This window comes from Cryptomeria japonica, chromosome 5 (genome assembly GCF_030272615.1).
Source record: "Cryptomeria japonica chromosome 5, Sugi_1.0, whole genome shotgun sequence".
Classification (NCBI taxonomy): domain Eukaryota; kingdom Viridiplantae; phylum Streptophyta; class Pinopsida; order Cupressales; family Cupressaceae; genus Cryptomeria; species Cryptomeria japonica.
Genome location: NC_081409.1, coordinates 799,221,783 through 799,239,730, shown reverse-complemented (window position 1 = coordinate 799,239,730; position 17,948 = coordinate 799,221,783). Strand labels below are relative to the sequence as shown.

Below are 17,948 nucleotides of genomic sequence, written 5' to 3'. Positions count from 1 at the left end.
GATTATTGTAAAAGCATCTCGCTGTTCATATTTGATATATATAGAGAGAGAAATTACTTCGTGCTCGGGGGTGACGATAGCACATATCGTCTATGGTTGGGAGGGCAACAATGATCTGAATCATTGCCCGTGGTTAATAGAGCACTCCCTATGATTACTGTGCATGGTCATCTTCTTGTGATCCTAGTATTGTAATGGAAAATCAACATGGTATCAAAGCAGGTAATTGAAGAGCCATTGCCACAGTTAGTGCATTCCCCGTCTTGAGGAGGAGGTTGAGCTTAAGAATGGAAAGATATGACAGGGGATAGAGTTCATCTTTAGATTGAGTAGAGAGAGATTTTTGGATAAAGGTCATAATTGAGGACGATACCGAGAATAATGAGAAGGAAGTCGGGGCCACTTCTTTCCAGCTAGACTTTGATGATTCTCTTCATAGAAGTGACATTTCTATCTTCAGCCTTGGAAACTTCACAGATTTGCATCTGTCAATGGCAACTAAAATACGAGATCAGGACCTTCATTGGATGATAGGACCAAACTGATAAGATAAGTCTTCTCCCTACTACTTGTTGTGACGTACTCACACATCGCCCCATTACAAATGGGGACCCCTACTTTTTGTTTTCTAGGTTGGTTTTCTTGCCTTGCTCGTTTGTGTCTTGGCTATTGATCTTTGCATTAGAATTGCCAGAGAGCTTATTTGAATAGGATGCTCTCGTTAGGTTGAGATGAACCAATGGGTGGCCCAAGTCAGGGTCTCTTTGAAAGCCCTCTTTAGGTCTGGCCTTGGTCTAGTTTTGGGGTTAAGTCTTGATTAGGATGATGAAGTAAACATCAAGTGCAATCATGAAGGAGAGAATGGACGGAGTTAAAGATTTCTTCACTTAGTCTGATGAAGTCCTTTTACTTCTAGGCTTTGATTGGCATGGAACTAACCTATTTGCCCTTAGAAAATGCCTAATGACCAAGTCTAGACTTGAAAGTTTGACAAGATGAAAGAAATTTGTACTAAAAGGCCAAATTCGCTCTTGACCCTTCCAAGGGTACAGGAGCGAATTTCTTGCACTTCAAGGTCTTGTTTGATACAAATATACTTAGTCTATCCATTAGGAGGAGCATGATGTTGAAACTTGAACATGAAAACTTGAGCAAAGGTGGAGAATTTGAGCTAGAAGGCCAAATTCGCTCCTGACCCTTCCAAAGGTACAGGAGCGAATTCCTCCTAAACTCCCTATGCCCTCCTAATTTGGATGAAAGCCCACTCTAGAATGATTAATTGAGAGAGATTAGCATGAATTCACCCTTGGGGATGCCTTTGGACAAACTTAGACTTGGTAATTTGAAGAGAAAGTCAAGAATTTGAGCATTATTGCAAAATTTGCTCCTAAACCTTCCAAAGGGACAGGAGCAAATTTCCTTAGACTCTTCTCTTGGCCCAAGTTTGGATCACGAACCTTCTTCCCATGGTTTGAGTGAGAGAAAAAATGATCTATCCATGCCTTTGAAGGTGAGTTGACAAGAAGTTGAGTGAGGAAATGTGAAGAATTTGAGCTCTAAAGCCAAATTCGCTCAAGACCCTTCCAAAGGGTCAGGAGCAAATTCTCTTGAAGCCTCCTTTTGTTCCTAATTTGCATCAAGCTTAGGCTCCAAAGCCTTGATTGAGGTCGATTGAACTTAAAGGTACCCTTAGACAAGCATTGGATTGAATTGTGGTTGTAAAATATTGAGAATTTGGGTAAAAACACCAAATTCGCTCCTTAACCTTCCAAGGGTACAAGAGCGAAATTCTTCAAAGACCTCCTTTTTCACCCAAAGCATTGAAAGAATTTCATTCTAAACAAAGTAGAAGAGCAAGGACATGAGGCTTGAACGTGAAGACTTAAGGTATATTCGAGAATTTGAGCTAAAGAGCTAAATTCGCTCCTGACCCTTCCAAAGGGATAGGAGTGAATTTCCTTAGATCTCCTCCCTTGGTCCTAGCTTAGACCATTACCCTTACTTCTCAACCCTAATCGAAGGAGTGACCTATCTATGCCTTGTGAGCGAATTCAAACAAGATTGGATGATGAAAATTGAGCCATGAAGCCAAATTCGCTCCTGACCCTTCCAAAGGTACAGGAGCGAATTTCCTTAGATTTTCCTTCTTGCACCTAGTTTGAACAATAAAACCTTGATTCCATGGCGATTGGAAAAGGATTCATGACTTAAAGTGAATTGAGACCTAGTTGAATGCCCTTGGACCTTGAAAGAGTTAGGAATTTGAACATAATTGCCAAATTCGCTCCTGACCCTTCCAAAGGTACAGGAGCGAATTTCATTAGAGGGTCATGTACCTTCCAAAGCTACCAAGGCGAAATTCTTGAAAAAGCTAATTCTTCACTTCAAACAATTGAATGAATCTCGTTTGGAGTAGATTTGAGGTTGAATTAACATGCTCTTGCTGTGAGAAGGATTCAAGGGTCAAGTCTAAGATAAGATCATGAGAAATGAAAGGTAAATTGAAATTAAGAAGAATTTTGCTCAGGATCCTTCCCAAGGTGCCAAAGCGAAATGCATTCAGCTTAAGATGAAGTTTGCTCATGTACCTTCCAAGGGTACAGGAGCGAAATTCCTTGGGAGAGAGGGTTTAGCTAATGAAATTGTGTTGAAGGTCTTCTTACAGGTGATTCTAGTGTTCAAGCAATCCTAAGAACTATGAATTTGAGAGTGCTTTCATTTGAAAAGTGAGAAAACTTGAGACAACTCCTAATTCAGTCATGTACCTTCCAAAGGGTCCAAAGCGAAATTGATCCTAGTGCCTTCTTGTTGATGGTTTGAAGTGAGAAATACCATGTTAGGATGAATATATCATATTTGCTTGACACCATCTTTTGTTTGTTTTGCAGATCTACAAGACCAAGTTGGAAGGAGATTAGGCAAGGACAAGGACGGCCTCTTCAAACCTCATCATCATTAAGGACACCTTAAATGCATGGAAGGAGACCCAAGGTGCTGCTAGGGTGAAAGGACTTCGAATGATCAACAATTACAAGCAATAGAGCAAGATATTCTCAAGGACCTCATTCTATCACATGGAGAAATCACAAGATATCAGAGGAGAAGGAGTGACTTGACCATGACTTCCTATCACCACTACGTGAAATCAAGAGGAGGCCTCATCAAACACAAGAGAGTCAAGGAAGGGTACACCATTCATCAAGTACAAAGACGAAGGAGGATCAACCAAGGTCAGTGCAAGGGTAGGTTGAAGAAGCAGATAGTTTCAGAAGAGTTAAATCAAAGTCCTCTTCTCATCATCACCACATTTAGTATCAAAAGAGATACGACGTTCCTTGACTAAGCAAGTGTAGGATAAGGTGGCATCCTAGTCACTATTCCTCTGATCAAAAGGCTTCACATCAGCGTGTCCAGATTCGATGAACCACACTCATGCATGGAGGCACAAACTCCGATGTACCTACCACTGTTTCCTATTGGTTCTCAAACATTGAATGTAATTTTCACATTGGTTAAAGGAGTTTGTTGTAACAAACCCTAATTAGGGTTTTCATCTTGTAATCCTAGCCATTGATTGTAAATCAATATGAGCCATTGAAATGTAAAGAGCTCTCTATATAAGGTTGTGGCTCTTCATTTGTAAAGGTTAATAGAGGTTAGAATAGCTAATAGTCAATAGTGAATAGCCAGTAGAAGAGAAATAGTGAATAGAATAGCAATTAGAGTAGAGTAGGAGGAGAAGGCAAGAGATTGTTGCCCAAAATTGTAAATAAACTTCATTTTTCATTGAAGTTAAGGTGAAATGTGTTGTTTCTTGCAATATGCATGGTTTCTTGTTGGATCTTCATATTATATGGTAGATGATTAGATTGAATGAACGAAAGTTGTTGAATGCACTCGTGTGGAATCGGCCTAGTCCATACCACTAGCCTCTTACTGATTGTAAGTGCACCCTGCATGGTCAACTACCATTGAATGAGCTTAACTTCAAATTGTTATGCATCCATTGTTTATGCATTAACTTGAATGGCGATCAGTGTTTGATGGTGATGATTTGAACATCTTCAAAATTTGCTTAGAAGATTGCACTTAGCTGGTGTCGAATTGTTCAGTTTGATGGTGAGACCTAGCCTAGTAGGACTCCACCTAGTCATTCATCTATCTTCTTGCATTCTAGGTCTTAGAGTAGACTTCCTGAACCCTCAATCGTTTGCTCTTTTTTTAGCTCCCAGCTAGAAGATAGGACTCAAGTTCTAACAGATCAAAGCATTCTGGCAATAGAATGTAAGTCCCCTTGTGAATCCAACATAATCACATCACACCAACAAAGCTTATCCACACGTAGAGACCCTACATACCTGAACCTTGGAATTATTTCGATTGATCCTTAGGCAAATCTTCAGCATTTGAATAACTTTGTTCAAGAGAGGATAAGATACCTTGGTATTTTATTCTGTGTTTGCATGTGCATAAAAAACACATCAACACTACTACATTTATCTAATAGTATATGGTGCATTGCTTATGCTCATGTTAATTGTCTATTGTATGCATTGGACTAAATGATTGCCTTCCTATTCATGCGACAAGAACTGCCCATGTGTAAGGTTGAGTCTTGTAGCCCTTAGCTATGATTACATACAATTTAAGACATCTAATTTATCATTATCAATTTTTGTTATGAGCTATGTTTAACAGCAGATTATTACAAGTGTATGTGCAAGTGCATGTGTGATTGCAGGGGACACTTGAAGACCTTAGTAGTTAAGGCTTGCCTACTGTTATGTTACTTGCAAGGGTTGCAAGTTTATCCAAAGCTAGATGGAGCTTGGATAATGAGATAAGTATTTTTTCTTGGTTATTATCTCTTGAGTATTACTTTTATTTGCTTGTCGTAGTCAGCCTCTTATCCGTATTCCTATATGTACTATAAAAGTTGTGCTTTTGTTCTTCTCCTTGGCCCTCGGGGATGGGTTTTGCAAAAAAAGAACGATACATTAGGAATGTTGCTGAGGCATTTGTGTAGGTAATGGCAGCATCGAGGATTACCAAGCAAAGTCGAGACAAGAGGGCTCTCCTAGTAAGAGGAAGCGGACTTCGAAGGGTATGCTTCTGTGACAAAGGGAGCAGCTAGAGTATCTGCTTCAATTGACTTCCGAGGATCTTGGTCATATTTGTTCAAAGGGAGTGGACCATGTCGAGATAGTTTCTCTAGTGATCAGCAGTCGGAGGACTCTATGATTCATGGATGGAGTTCCATGTGTGTAGGCTGGAAGGTTTTATGTTGTCACCTAGGTCGTGATATTCCTGGATAGATGGATACTTGGTGAACTTGGGATTCACCAAGAGTGATGCAAAGTCCAACCTTTACATAAAGGTTGTTGATGGTGAGGCATTGATTTTGGTCCTTTATGTTGATGAATTATTTCTCACTGGGGCAGAGAAGCTCATCATTCAGTGTCAAAGGGAGTTAGCCTCTGAATTTGAGATGAAGGATCTTGGTCTTATGCACTACTTCCTGGACTGGAAGTTTGGCAGAAGACCGCATGAGATCTTCTTGAGTCAGGGGAAGTACACTATAGACATCCTGAAGACATTTGGCATGATGGATTGTAAGTCCATGTGTACGCTGATGGATATAATTCTGGAGAAGTTGAGCGAGTCAACTTCCAATTCAGATCTGGTAGATTCCTCTATGTATTGTCAGTTGATTAGATCATTGGTGTATTTGGTCAACACCAAACCACATATCTACTTTGCAATGAGTACTCTCAGTCAGTTCATGTGTGAACCAAGATAGATTCATTGGGTTGCAGCATGTGTGGCAACTCGTGAAGCAGCGTGGCTTCAGAACCTCCTTGCATAATTGTTTGTACAATCATTGGAGCCTAAGATTATTCAATGTGATAAACAAAGTTGTGTGAAAGCTTTATGTCAATTCTGTGTCTCATGACAAAACGAAGCATGTGAAGATCAAGTATCACTATGTTAGAGACGTGGTGGAAAGGAATGCTATTTAGTTAAGATACATTAGTACTGATGAGCAAACAGGAGACATTCTCACCAAGCCTCTCTCCAGAATATAGTTTTTTTACTTTCGAGGTAAGCTTGGTATGGTAGAAAATGTAGCCCTAGCTGAGATTGAATCTCAGCAACATTGATCTGTTTCAATAGTATTAATGTATTCTCTAAGATGTTTAAAGTGTGAACTCTTATTATGCAATCTTATTAATCTGATATGGTTCATGATTAGTATCATGTGTGTGACTCCATGACAACATTGGTTCAGTGCTTGATGAGCCCCTGTGAACATTATTGTGAGGTGACGATCTCTCAATAGTGAACACTTGTACATTTGATCATTATCACAAGGTGACGATCTTACGATATTGATTGATCATACCATTATGATGGATATCATGGGACGTGATATCTATGGATATGTCATAATGGTTTATATCTCTAGTAGTAATATCTATGGATAAGCCATAATGGTGGATATTACATAAAGAGATATTCATGGTGGATTTCATGTGACGTGAAATCCGTGGACATGCCATGTAGTAATATCTATGGATAAGCCATAATGGTGGATATTACATAAAGAGATATTCATGGAGGATTTCATGTGACGTGAAATCCGTGGACATGCCATGTAGTAATATCTATGGATATGCCATAATGGTGGATATCATGTGAGGTGATATCTATGGATAAGCCATAATGGTGGATATTACATGAGGAGATATCTATGGTGGATATCACGTGAGGTGATATCCGTGGATAAGCCATAATGCTTGATATCACAGTGAGGTGATATCTTTCTCTTCCACATATGGGTGTAGCCATTGTGGTCAACATCATGATGAGGTGATGTGTCTTGTAGACATCTAGAAGGATTCCTCCCTAGCTAAGAGGGAGTGTTGATATAATAGCTATGGTCGGATCCTTCAAGCTGACATAGAAATTACAAATGTGTGTATGGCCTTCGGCCTTACACATTTGTCTACTACGATTTAATTGTTATCTTGAATATTACAAATTCATATTTAATAAATATGATTTGATCCTATCCAATAAATGTGGTGGATTAACAATAATGACATAGTGTTATCGGTTAATGAAAATCGGTTATCACTTAACCCGCCACCTTTGGGAAAGGCACGATTGAAGAAGCACAGCCGACTTAGTCAAGGAAGTCGTGTTGTTTAGATGATCCACGGATGGATAGAAAAGAACGTCTCCCTCTCTCTAAGTGGACAATGAATACATGTACGGGCAGATCAAATCATATACACAGCAGATCGAAATTATCAGTGAATTTGGAAGTATACACATACAGCGAATTCAGAGGCATACACACACAGCAAGTTCGAACTGAACACATATACACAGGCAGATTGAAGATACACACAGCAAGAAGTTTGGATCCAGCATACATATAAGCAGATCGATTTTCTTCATAGCAGTCGAATTCATTATTGGTGCAACAAGGAATATATGGTTGATCTCCCTTCAGCAGAATCGAATGTGATTTATACAGTTCAGATTTCATATATTAAATTCATCTCTACAGTTCGATTATCATATATCACCTTGTGTGGTGAATTGTTGTATGCATAGAGCTTCAAGGAGTGAAGCAATTCACATTGGCCCTTGTACTTGATTATTGTAAAAGCATCTTGCTGTTTATATTTGATATATATATAGAGAGAGAAATTATTTCGTGCTCGGGGGTAACAATAGCACATATCATCTATGGTTGGGAGGGCAACAATGATCTGAATCATTGCCCGTGGTTAATAGAGCACTCCCTATGATTACTGTGCATGGTCATCTTCTTGTGATCCTAGTATTGTAATGGAAAATCAACAATGATCAAGGACAATGGAAAAGTTTTATGGCACACGGTTTGGTTGACTAGAGTTGAATTCTTTTAAAGGTCAAGGTCTAGCGCTGCTTCTGTTGAGGACCCTTCCCTTTGCCTTACAGAGAAGTATAAATATTCATAGAGATGTGGAGTCACTGCTTATAGGAGCACAGTCTCAGAGGCTATCTTTTGCAGCTTTTCTAAAAAGAGACTTCAGCAGTAGCCCTCCCGTTAGATTGGTCTATCTATTATTTTATGAAGTAATTAAAGATAAATTTTTTACAGTGTAGACATACAAAAGCACAAAAAAAAACTTAAAATCAATGCAATGAACTTTAAGAGATTGAATGTAGTACCTGCGATACATTTTTTACAGTGTACACATACAAAACCACAAAAAACAAACTTAAAATGAATGCAATGAACCTTAGAAGATTGGATGTAGTACCTGCGAATGTCTTTATTCACTGCCATGTTGAAGAGATATGGAGAACTCTTTGGAGGAACCGGTGTGGTATGAAACTTACTAGCTCCTTTAGAATTCAAAGAAATCTCTACAGTGCCACAAAAGGTCCATTCTCCCTCTCTTTCTGCATACAGGCCTTAATATAAACAAAGAAATATGATGAATAAAAAATTCAAAAATATAGAGGAATATAATATAGAAAAGAAATTGAATAAATTTATTTCCAACTATATATTTAGGAAATGGGAATCTATCTCCTTTTCTGGAGCAGAAATATTTACCATTCCTCTCTAATGAAAAGCAAATTTAATAAGATTACAAAGTTGTTTACAGTAGATTCTGAAAAAATGTGTTCACTTTATGACATCAGCATTTTCCATCAAGATGAGAAACAATAAACAATAAACCCCAATTCAAAACCTAAAGAGAAAACTGGATAAAAATAATAAATCAAAATTCTTGCAATGTCATAACCCAGTGGACTAGGTTGGGTGAAAAAATCAAATTGACCAAAATCGAGGAAAAGAGTACAAAATTATAATATACAGATTGCTCGTGCAATAGCCTACCTATAAGTGTGACGGCATGTGGAACAAGAGCCCTCCTCTCCATCATATGCTCTCTGATTGTGAACTTCAACAAAGGCTTATAAGTCAAAGGCCCCCACATAAGTTCTGCAAAGGACTCTGTCAAAAGTTCTGATGTATCCTCCATGTGCTCATTATCCATAGCCTTAATCACCAAACAACCATGATCAAACCTATGCTCGTACACAAAATTTTCCAAAGATTCCAACTTTTCTAGCTCTTGATCATCTAGCAATCCCTTGTCCTTCTTGACCTTGACTGGATCTAAGCTGGAGGGACTTAACACTTTTCGAATGACTTCATCGTAGAATGATTCTTTGTTGGCATTCTTCTCAGAAGTACTCTCTATTCCTTCTTTTAAAGCATATCCATTTCCCAATTCAATGCAAGCTGGACTGTTTTTATCCAAATTTGTGCACCCGTTGTAGTGTAGTCTGGTTCTGCTGTTGCTTTCGAGTACTCCATATTTTAAGATATTAACCTTTAATTTGGCGCCAGCAAGAGCAAATGAATGGGCGTGTGAAGTGAATCCACGGCAACAATCAGAGATAATTGTGAAGGCTAATCTAGCTGAAGGATGCGGAGCAATTTTTAGGAAGTTCATAACTGAAATAATTGGGAAAAAACAAGGGCGTGAATCCTTCCCACTTCTTGTTGTCGAGAGGAACTGTGCATGTCATGTTTAAGCTTGGGCTGAGACTGGTTTAGGTTTAATTTTACGCTACCCTTATCACATACGTTGCTTCCTTTCGTGGACATATTTAAATCTTTCATTCTTTTAATCTAGAATCTCAATGAAAGAGTGTTTAACTTTTTTTAACTTAAATCTTTTATTTTTTTCATTGTTTTATAAAAACAAGTGTTATTACTGACTGAGTACTTTTTTATAATGAATGAATGAAGGAATTTTAATGACATCTAAAGATACACAAAATTAACATATTTTCAAATTTCTTTTGATGTCAACTTTTCTATTATGAATATCGATCAAGAGGCATTTTCAAATAGCTCATTTAGACTACCCACCTTCAATTTGTTTTTGAACTAGCTACAAATATCTGTATGTGCAGCACACTCTATGAAGTGTCATTCAATTTCAACCACCCCTTTGTTATAAAAATTGCAAGTTCTTTCTTCCCACTCTTCCTTGGGGACTATCCATCGACCCATTTTATATCTAAGATGTTGAGAACCGATCCTCAATTGTGTTATCAAAATTCTAGTCTTTTCCTTAAATGCAACCCTCAAATAGGCTTCTTCATCACGCTTCCACATGCGATTGAATTCGTTAACATTGTGTGCTTTTTTCGGCCAATCTATTTTATCCACATGACGGTCTTGAATTTCTCTAACACTAACTTTTTAATCTCCTCATTAGTGTTAGGACATTCTCGCAAGTTAATGTCATGCTTGTCCATCCACTTATTGTTATGTTTCCTTCAAGTCTTCTTCCTACGCTTTAATTCCTCCCCAACAACCATTTTGGACCAATGGTGTTTATCCATGTTTTCAGCCTTTTTTAATTAATTGAACAAAAGAATGATCATTGTGCCTCCAATGGGAACAAACTAGTACCATTGATTTGACTTTGAGGCTAGTAGTGATTAAATGTTTTTGAATTCTTTCTAATTATCTCCACTCATGGTTTGACAATTAGAAAGAATGCCAAAAAATAATTTGTATAGAAGTGGCGAGTAGACTACCAATAAAGAAGTATAGTAGTGGTGAGTAGACTACCAATAAATAACTATACTAGCTATGATATAATAATTAAGGAGTAGACCAAATAATAGCTTGAGATGAACAAATCCTTGCAAACCATAATTCAATTCATGTCAAGTACAGTTATGACTAATATAATTGAAGTTGAGTTTGTTCTTTAAAACAAATATTTGTCAAATTTTGGTGAACAAATAATTAGTTAGGAAAGAACCTTTGTAGATTATTTTTTATTGAGGTAAGCAAGGATTTTGAAAGGGCCCTAACCCTTGTACAAGAGTAGAAAAGATAGACATTAAGCACAATAGGACAACCTGGAATTTAAGAGAAACAACAACAAACAAAAAACTAGGACACACAAATCCTTACAACCAACCAACCCAAAGTCGAGGTGATAAGGAGCAATAAAGACTCCACTTGCAAAAACAATGGGTTTCGAAAGAAACCTCGAAACCTTATACTAGAGAGAACACCACCTTGAGACTACTTCTAGTCATAGCCAAACCCATGGTTGAATCCACCTCTATAGGGAAAGAAAGAGAAAAGGTTGCAAACGAAAACATCGTAGCATCAACCCATAGACAAAGACCTTCGACAAGATCAAATCTACAAGCCACTTCCTTCCAACATAGAGACTGGTCCCCAACAAAACCCTTAGTTGAATCCACCTAAATTAAACACGCAAGAGCAATATCCATATTAGCAAAGTCCTCCTTAATAGGACCTATGGGGGTGTTGACTAGGGAAAAAGGAAGCAAAATCTCCCTCATTGTAGCCATCCAAAAAAACAACATTTGCCCCAAGACCTCTAAGATAGCAGACATAGTCATAGGGGAACCCACAATAGAATTCCCCCACTGTGGATCTACAACAACTTTACACAACCAAGTGACCAACAACTCCCCACACACAACCTCGAGGAAGCTCCAGAACTAGCTCCAATTAGCAGTTGACAAGAACTGAGAGGGGCCTCCAAAGCAAACTTGGTTATAGATCTAAACTAATCAAAGCCCCAAAAACCAATCCATGGAAACCAAACCTTCATGTAGGCAACACCTAAAAGATCATAAAAGTGAAAGACATAGTTGTTGCTACCAAAGAGAAATAGGTACAAAAGAGCGGACATCGAGCAACTCTTCTTCATAAACACTATTGACCTCCCAACAAGGAAAATGCAAGGGGGGAATCACATAACCCCCCTAAGAAGCCAGATCCAACAAAGGGAAAGAAGAATCCCCAAAGCATTGAGCAAAGAGGAGAAACCCCAACCCAATGATAGTAGCAACTTCCACAAAATCCCAAGCCACAACCCAAAGGGCAAAAATCCCATCAATAACAACAAGCACAAACATGCACTCCACTCCAATAACTCTTTCGATTCTTCCTCCCATTTAACCGCAATAGTGTCATTGACAAAACCTACACCATAATCTAAAGCAAAGTCCACATCAATAAACTTGAAACCAAGGTAGGCAAAGCACTCCACAAAAAACCACCAGTTGACTCCAGCTTCATTCACAATTGCAAAAACTAGAGCCCACAATAGCTAAAGAAAAATTCATAAAGTCATGAGCATGAAGCCCAACTGTCAACCAAAACATGGGAAAATGAAACCATCAAACATAAATCCTATCCCACACGTAGAGGGCATGACACACCAGCCAAGACAAAGGCCAACCAAAGAAAACACGCTAGTCCCCACACAATGAAAAATCATTGTTGTTGATCCATCCCCATCTGTGTTGGATCGCCATCTCCACTTGTGTCTCCAACTCCCCCCAAAAACCTATCTCTCTCCCTCTACGTGTCTCCATCCTCTTTCAATATTAGATTTTGGTGTGTTAACACCAAGGTAAGCTACTCTCAATTGTTGACATGATAGAAAGTGAAATTGTGAGGTTTGAACCTAGGTTGTTGGCTCTATAGGCAAGAAGACCCACCATTTCACCAAAAGGTCTCCCCATAGCCTTTGTATAATATTAGAGGTAAAAAAAAATACTTTGGCACCTTGATTCAACACACAATTGTCATAGGGAAGGCTAAAGCTTGCCCCAAACTAAGATTTGAATTTTAAAACTAAGGTCTTTTGTGTGAGTGTTTCATAACTGCATATCTAATGTAAGATGTGAAAGGTTAGAATATGGACCAATATTAGTACTTGGGAATGAGTGTGGATAGGAGCGAATAAGGCTCATTCTTAATTGAAAACACATTATTTGTTTGCTTGTTATTACATATAGGTCACTCTAATCAAATTGGACTAAAAACATAAGGGAGAAGGACAAGAGTATGCATTTTTTACCATTAGAATTGTAAATTCTTAGTCCTAATTTTTAAATAGGAGCCAATGTTTTTGTCCTATATTTTATGAACTTATTGGTTTCACAAAAATTAATTTTGATTGTAATGAATGGCCTACTTATTATTCATTACACTTACGTGATTCTTACAAATTGATTTTTTTGATCTTTTCTTGGCATTAATTATATCTAGGCAATGCTCACCTACTAAAGTCCATTTGATCCTTTTCCCATTACCACAAAGAGATAAATCTCATCCAAATCACGTCATACACATTTTCATGTGTAGAAGCTAGATATAGCTTGTATTCCAAATAATTGTGACCTTGGATATAGCTTTGCATTAAGAGCAGCATGGACCAAAAATAAGTTAGATATAGAAATGTCTTAACAAAAAATTTGAAATGCAATAAGAGCATATGAGAACTAATATGTCCTTAATGGATGAACAAATATCACTATCTATGCTAAGGAATGTGCATTATTTGATGTACGTGTGTATTTATATGCAACAAATAATATGGCCGTACTCTGTAATAAGAAAATGTTAAATTTGTTAACCAAACCACTTATATGCAATGTATCTACATATATCAAGCATGTCAAATCACATAAGGATGATCATCATCATCTAGACAATGAAATACTATTGTGTTTCCCAATGCATAATGTTAAACATTCAATTTATAGTTAGATGCTCGCCTAGTTAATGGGGCACTTGTTATAGTAGTAATTATAGTCTATTCTAAAGGTATTAAAAGATTTGACTTCATATTTTATGTGATCATCAAGTTTGTTGATTATGTAGGTGTGACATAGGACATGGATAATTCAATAGTTTATCATATCACAAACATATTAGACGTTATTAGATCATTCTTGAAAAAAATATTTTAGCCAAGACAACCAACACAAAGTCAAACCATTTGATGAATTTTTTTATTGATGATTACTATTAAGTTTGGATAAATTTGGATAAATTTGGACATAGTTTTTTGGAACAAAAAATGAGATTTTTTATAATTTTAAGGTTCATCTAACAAAATAAATTTATTGACCTATTTAAAAATCAAATCTCTATTATATTTGACCATGTGCTAAGTTGGACGGAAGCAATTTTGGGTATTGGTGTTCTAAGATTGTTGTTGTTTACTCAAGGAGACAAACTATCTTGCTTCATATTTAGAAAAGCAAATATTTAGTTGTTTTTCCTAATCACATTTCTCATCAGGAAGTAGAAATCCAACAGTTCTACTATGGTGTTATGTTACAACTTGTTTCTTTGTGCTCTTAGTTGAAGAAGACCACCTACAACAAGATTTTGGAAGCGATCAAATTTCAGTTTGTTCAAATGCATGCAAGAGATGTGCAATGTTCTAGACAACTCCAAAAACTCTTCAAGTTTCACATGTAATTTAAGAATAGTTGATGCATATTCCTTGCTTTTGTACATGTTGATTCTGGACACTTGTTTTATAGTGTATGTAATTTAGTAACATTTGATATATCTATATCTTCCCTTGCTTATTATACATGCTTATTTATACAAGATTTTAGAAAGCAGAAAATTTAATGAACACAAATAGAGATAATAGGTGTTGCAACTACAAAATATATTAGTCACTTAGGACATATCCCCAGCTCATGACATTGTTATGCACATGCCCCACATGTCCCACTCTGTTCAGCTAACAACTTGAGGCTTTAATATGGATTCTCCAGTTTTGAATAGCATTTTCCTATGGTTAAAAACAAGGGCCTAGGAACAAGGTGTGACATGGATTTAAGCTATTGGTAGATTTGAATAAGTTTGTTAAGAAGTATATGACAAAATTAGTATACACGACAACACATGTTAAATTGAATGACAAAATCGGTATGAAAGGAGTCATTTGTAACATAGGCACAAAAGCATGAAACAATACAAAATTTCATGGTGTAGGTGAAGGTTCAAATTATATATTCTCACTAGAATTGATGTATTATATGTAGGTATCTCCCCCATAGTTGAGCGTTGAAGATATCTAGGTTTCCAAAATGAATGGGGAGTTAATTGTCATATAATGCTACCTACATTGGGTTGGAAAAATCGACATGTACAAACAACTGAGTGGGAAGTATACATGTCACTAAAATTTGAATTCACTCATTAAATCATCTAATGATCTAGACCATGGTTAATGGCTACCAAGTTGTATACTACATCCTACAATGAAATCCTATACATATCTACAACCTACAATGAAATCGTATACAAGACATATCTGCTTGCAACAAATAGCACTCTCTTCCATTGGACGAGTATGTTGAGGAGGAGATTTTTGGCTCAAGAGTTTGCCAATGGTGAAGTCGTTTGGGATTTGAGAGGATAGTCTCTTCACTTGAACCCTCCTTTAACATTTTGGCATAATATGGTTTAACCGTCATTAGCATACTATATCCACTTAGACCACACTTAAAATCTTGGAGGAGAAATCAATTGGCAAAGCCAATGGAAAAAGCACAAGGACTTTTCCATTTCCAATAAGCCTTCAATACTTAGGCATTTTATAATCCTTCCATTGCCAGACTCGTTAGCAATCAACAAATCTCATCCTTTTCAAATGGAATACTGCAATCTTGATCACCTTATCAAAGTAGTCAATCAAAGATCACCTTACTAGAGTCGTCAATCAGAATACAAGGCCATTACCACCTGGCTTAACCAACACACTCGAAGCATTGACCACTTTGAGTGGCTGGTGTGGGGCCCTCATAATCTATTCTCATCACTAATGCCCGTTTCCGTTCTTGTAAGCTAACTGTTAACCACCACAGTCAGTAGCTAGCTATAGTTAGAAACCCAGTGTATAAACCAAATCGAGTTTAAATTCACTATTCTCGCATTGTGGAAGATGGGACGTGCTTACAAAATTAAACTGTAACCATTCGTTTGAATTTCAAATTTGAATCCTGAATCTCCCGCCTTACTGAAAGGAGTTGGAAGAGTAAATGGGTCATCCTGATATTTGTACATGGTTGGAACTATATTCATTATGTAACATCTAGAGAGGAGCTTGAAGAGGGCTTTGTTGTGGAGTAAAATGAAAGTGGACTTGGTAACATGCACATTTGAAGGTTGTAGGAAATAGATAAAAAGTTATAGGAAAGGAAGTGAAATGGTTGCCTAAATTGCAATTAGTGTAAGTAGTACAAAACTTGCTTGGAGCATATATCTACATATCATGGCTGCTACAAGTGTCCAGGCCAACGTGAACTCCACAAAGTACCAAGACTATTGGTATGGCAGGTTTGAATAAGCCCCTGCATAGCAATTTCTAAGGCCTATGTAAGTTAAAGTTTTATTGTCTTTACAGTTTTGTTAGAGGAGATTTAAATTAAAAATATGATACTGCAATTTAGTGGATATTTCAACGAATTTTGGGATAGGAAGCAAGTGGAGTTAACAAATTTCAATGTGAGGTTGTTCTTATGCAATGCACTGGCCCAATAATGCATGGGTATAAATATCCTTCTTTAACTTTGGCCTTGCCTACTGTGTTTGCACACTTCAATTCCAAGGAGTGGACTAGTCTATGATTGCAGTAAGTGGATGGGTGAAGCAGTAGTTTATGATGCTAGCATACATGTTTCAAGAATATTCTATGTTGTGGAGGATTTCTGAACACGACTCATTATGGAGTATAAACACAACTGAAAAGAGGCAACGACTGAACCGGGCTTCCTTCATTTAGGGAGGTTGTGGTCGCAAGTTTTCTCATGGAGATACAAATTTATTATGGTTTTCTTAAGTAAAGTTTGTTAGTTTTGGTCTGCAATCATCAAATTGTTTATGCGGGATTCTAATTATTCACAACTATTTTTATTATATTTTTAATTTTTTTTGTCAATGTTATTTAGGGCTACCAACTCTGTAAAAGAATTACTCACATGGGCAGCAAGATTGATGATATTAAGGTGATATGGCTTGAAATTATAATTTAACTATTCGTCTAAAACTAATGTAGATTATCTTATGTTTGTCTAGTATTATTGTTAAATCAACTTGTAGATTTGAGTGAGCTAGATCATTTAACATGACAAACATTTATTTTTCTTTACATTGTTGATTACATATTCTTCTTGATAGTTACAAATGTTATTGTGCCCAAAATAGAATAATAGTGTATGGACTAGATAGGATCATTACTTTATCAGACACTTACACCATTAGAGAAGACAACACCATATGACATAATCATGTATTCTACCACCTCTAACAATATTGTAAAAAAATGTATAACCTTTGAAAAACATGCACAATCTTTCTTCCCTCATTCAAATACTTTATAATTTTACTTAAAATAAATAATTTCAATATCAAATCTACAATTTTTTAGTTTTAAATATCTTATTGAATTCTTTATTAGTCTAAAAAAGAAAAACTTGAACTACATCTACACTTCAACTTTATTTACATTATTATAACATCCATAAAGAAATCAAGATTCAATAAAATAGCATTTAATTAAGTTAATTTAGGTTAAGTAAGCAATTGGATATAATTAAAAAATGATAAAAATGTATAGAACAATTAACGTTTTAAAAAATAATAAATAAATAAAGGGACTATAAATTATTTAGTTTTAGGTACAACATTGAAGAATAATTTTGATGTAATAAATTATTATATTGTTATGTGTAAATAAATTCAAGATTATAATATGAAAATTAATTAATACCTTTTAACAAATTTATAATTCTTTTTAGGTCAACTTTTGTGACTTTAGATTAATGTTGTATGTCATGGATCTATTTTATAATTGGTAAATCTAAACTAGTTTAGTGTGTGCATTGGATAACTAATTCATCTTGAGTTTTACTTTTGTTTACCATTAGGATTTGTGGTTTTTAAAACAAATTGGAAAAATTGTTTGATCACAAGGGCTAAGTTCTCCTAGGTTGACCACTTTATTAAGTTGGCTCTCAAAATTTTATGCCTTGTAACTCTAAATAATGCACACAAG

At 36.4% G+C, this 17,948-nt stretch overlaps 1 protein-coding gene across 3 annotated transcripts in view; it reads right to left on the bottom strand.

Moving 5' to 3' along the window:
• The window catches only part of LOC131075586 (GCN5-related N-acetyltransferase 5, chloroplastic), a 28,822-nt gene extending 19,150 nt beyond the window's left edge, over positions 1-9,672 (bottom strand). The window contains exons 1-2 of one of the 3 annotated variants that reach the window (XM_058012437.2): positions 8,906-9,672; positions 8,319-8,460 (exon numbers count right to left, since the gene is read on the bottom strand). In XM_058012437.2, the coding sequence (XP_057868420.2) occupies positions 8,319-8,460; positions 8,906-9,527 (764 nt within the window). In that variant the 5' untranslated portion in view covers positions 9,528-9,672. Of the gene's footprint in view, positions 1-8,318; positions 8,473-8,905 lie in introns of all 3 variants that reach the window. The other 2 variants (XM_058012438.2, XM_058012436.2) reach the window with 2 other exon arrangements.
• Between the last annotated feature and the right edge of the window lie 8,276 nt (positions 9,673-17,948).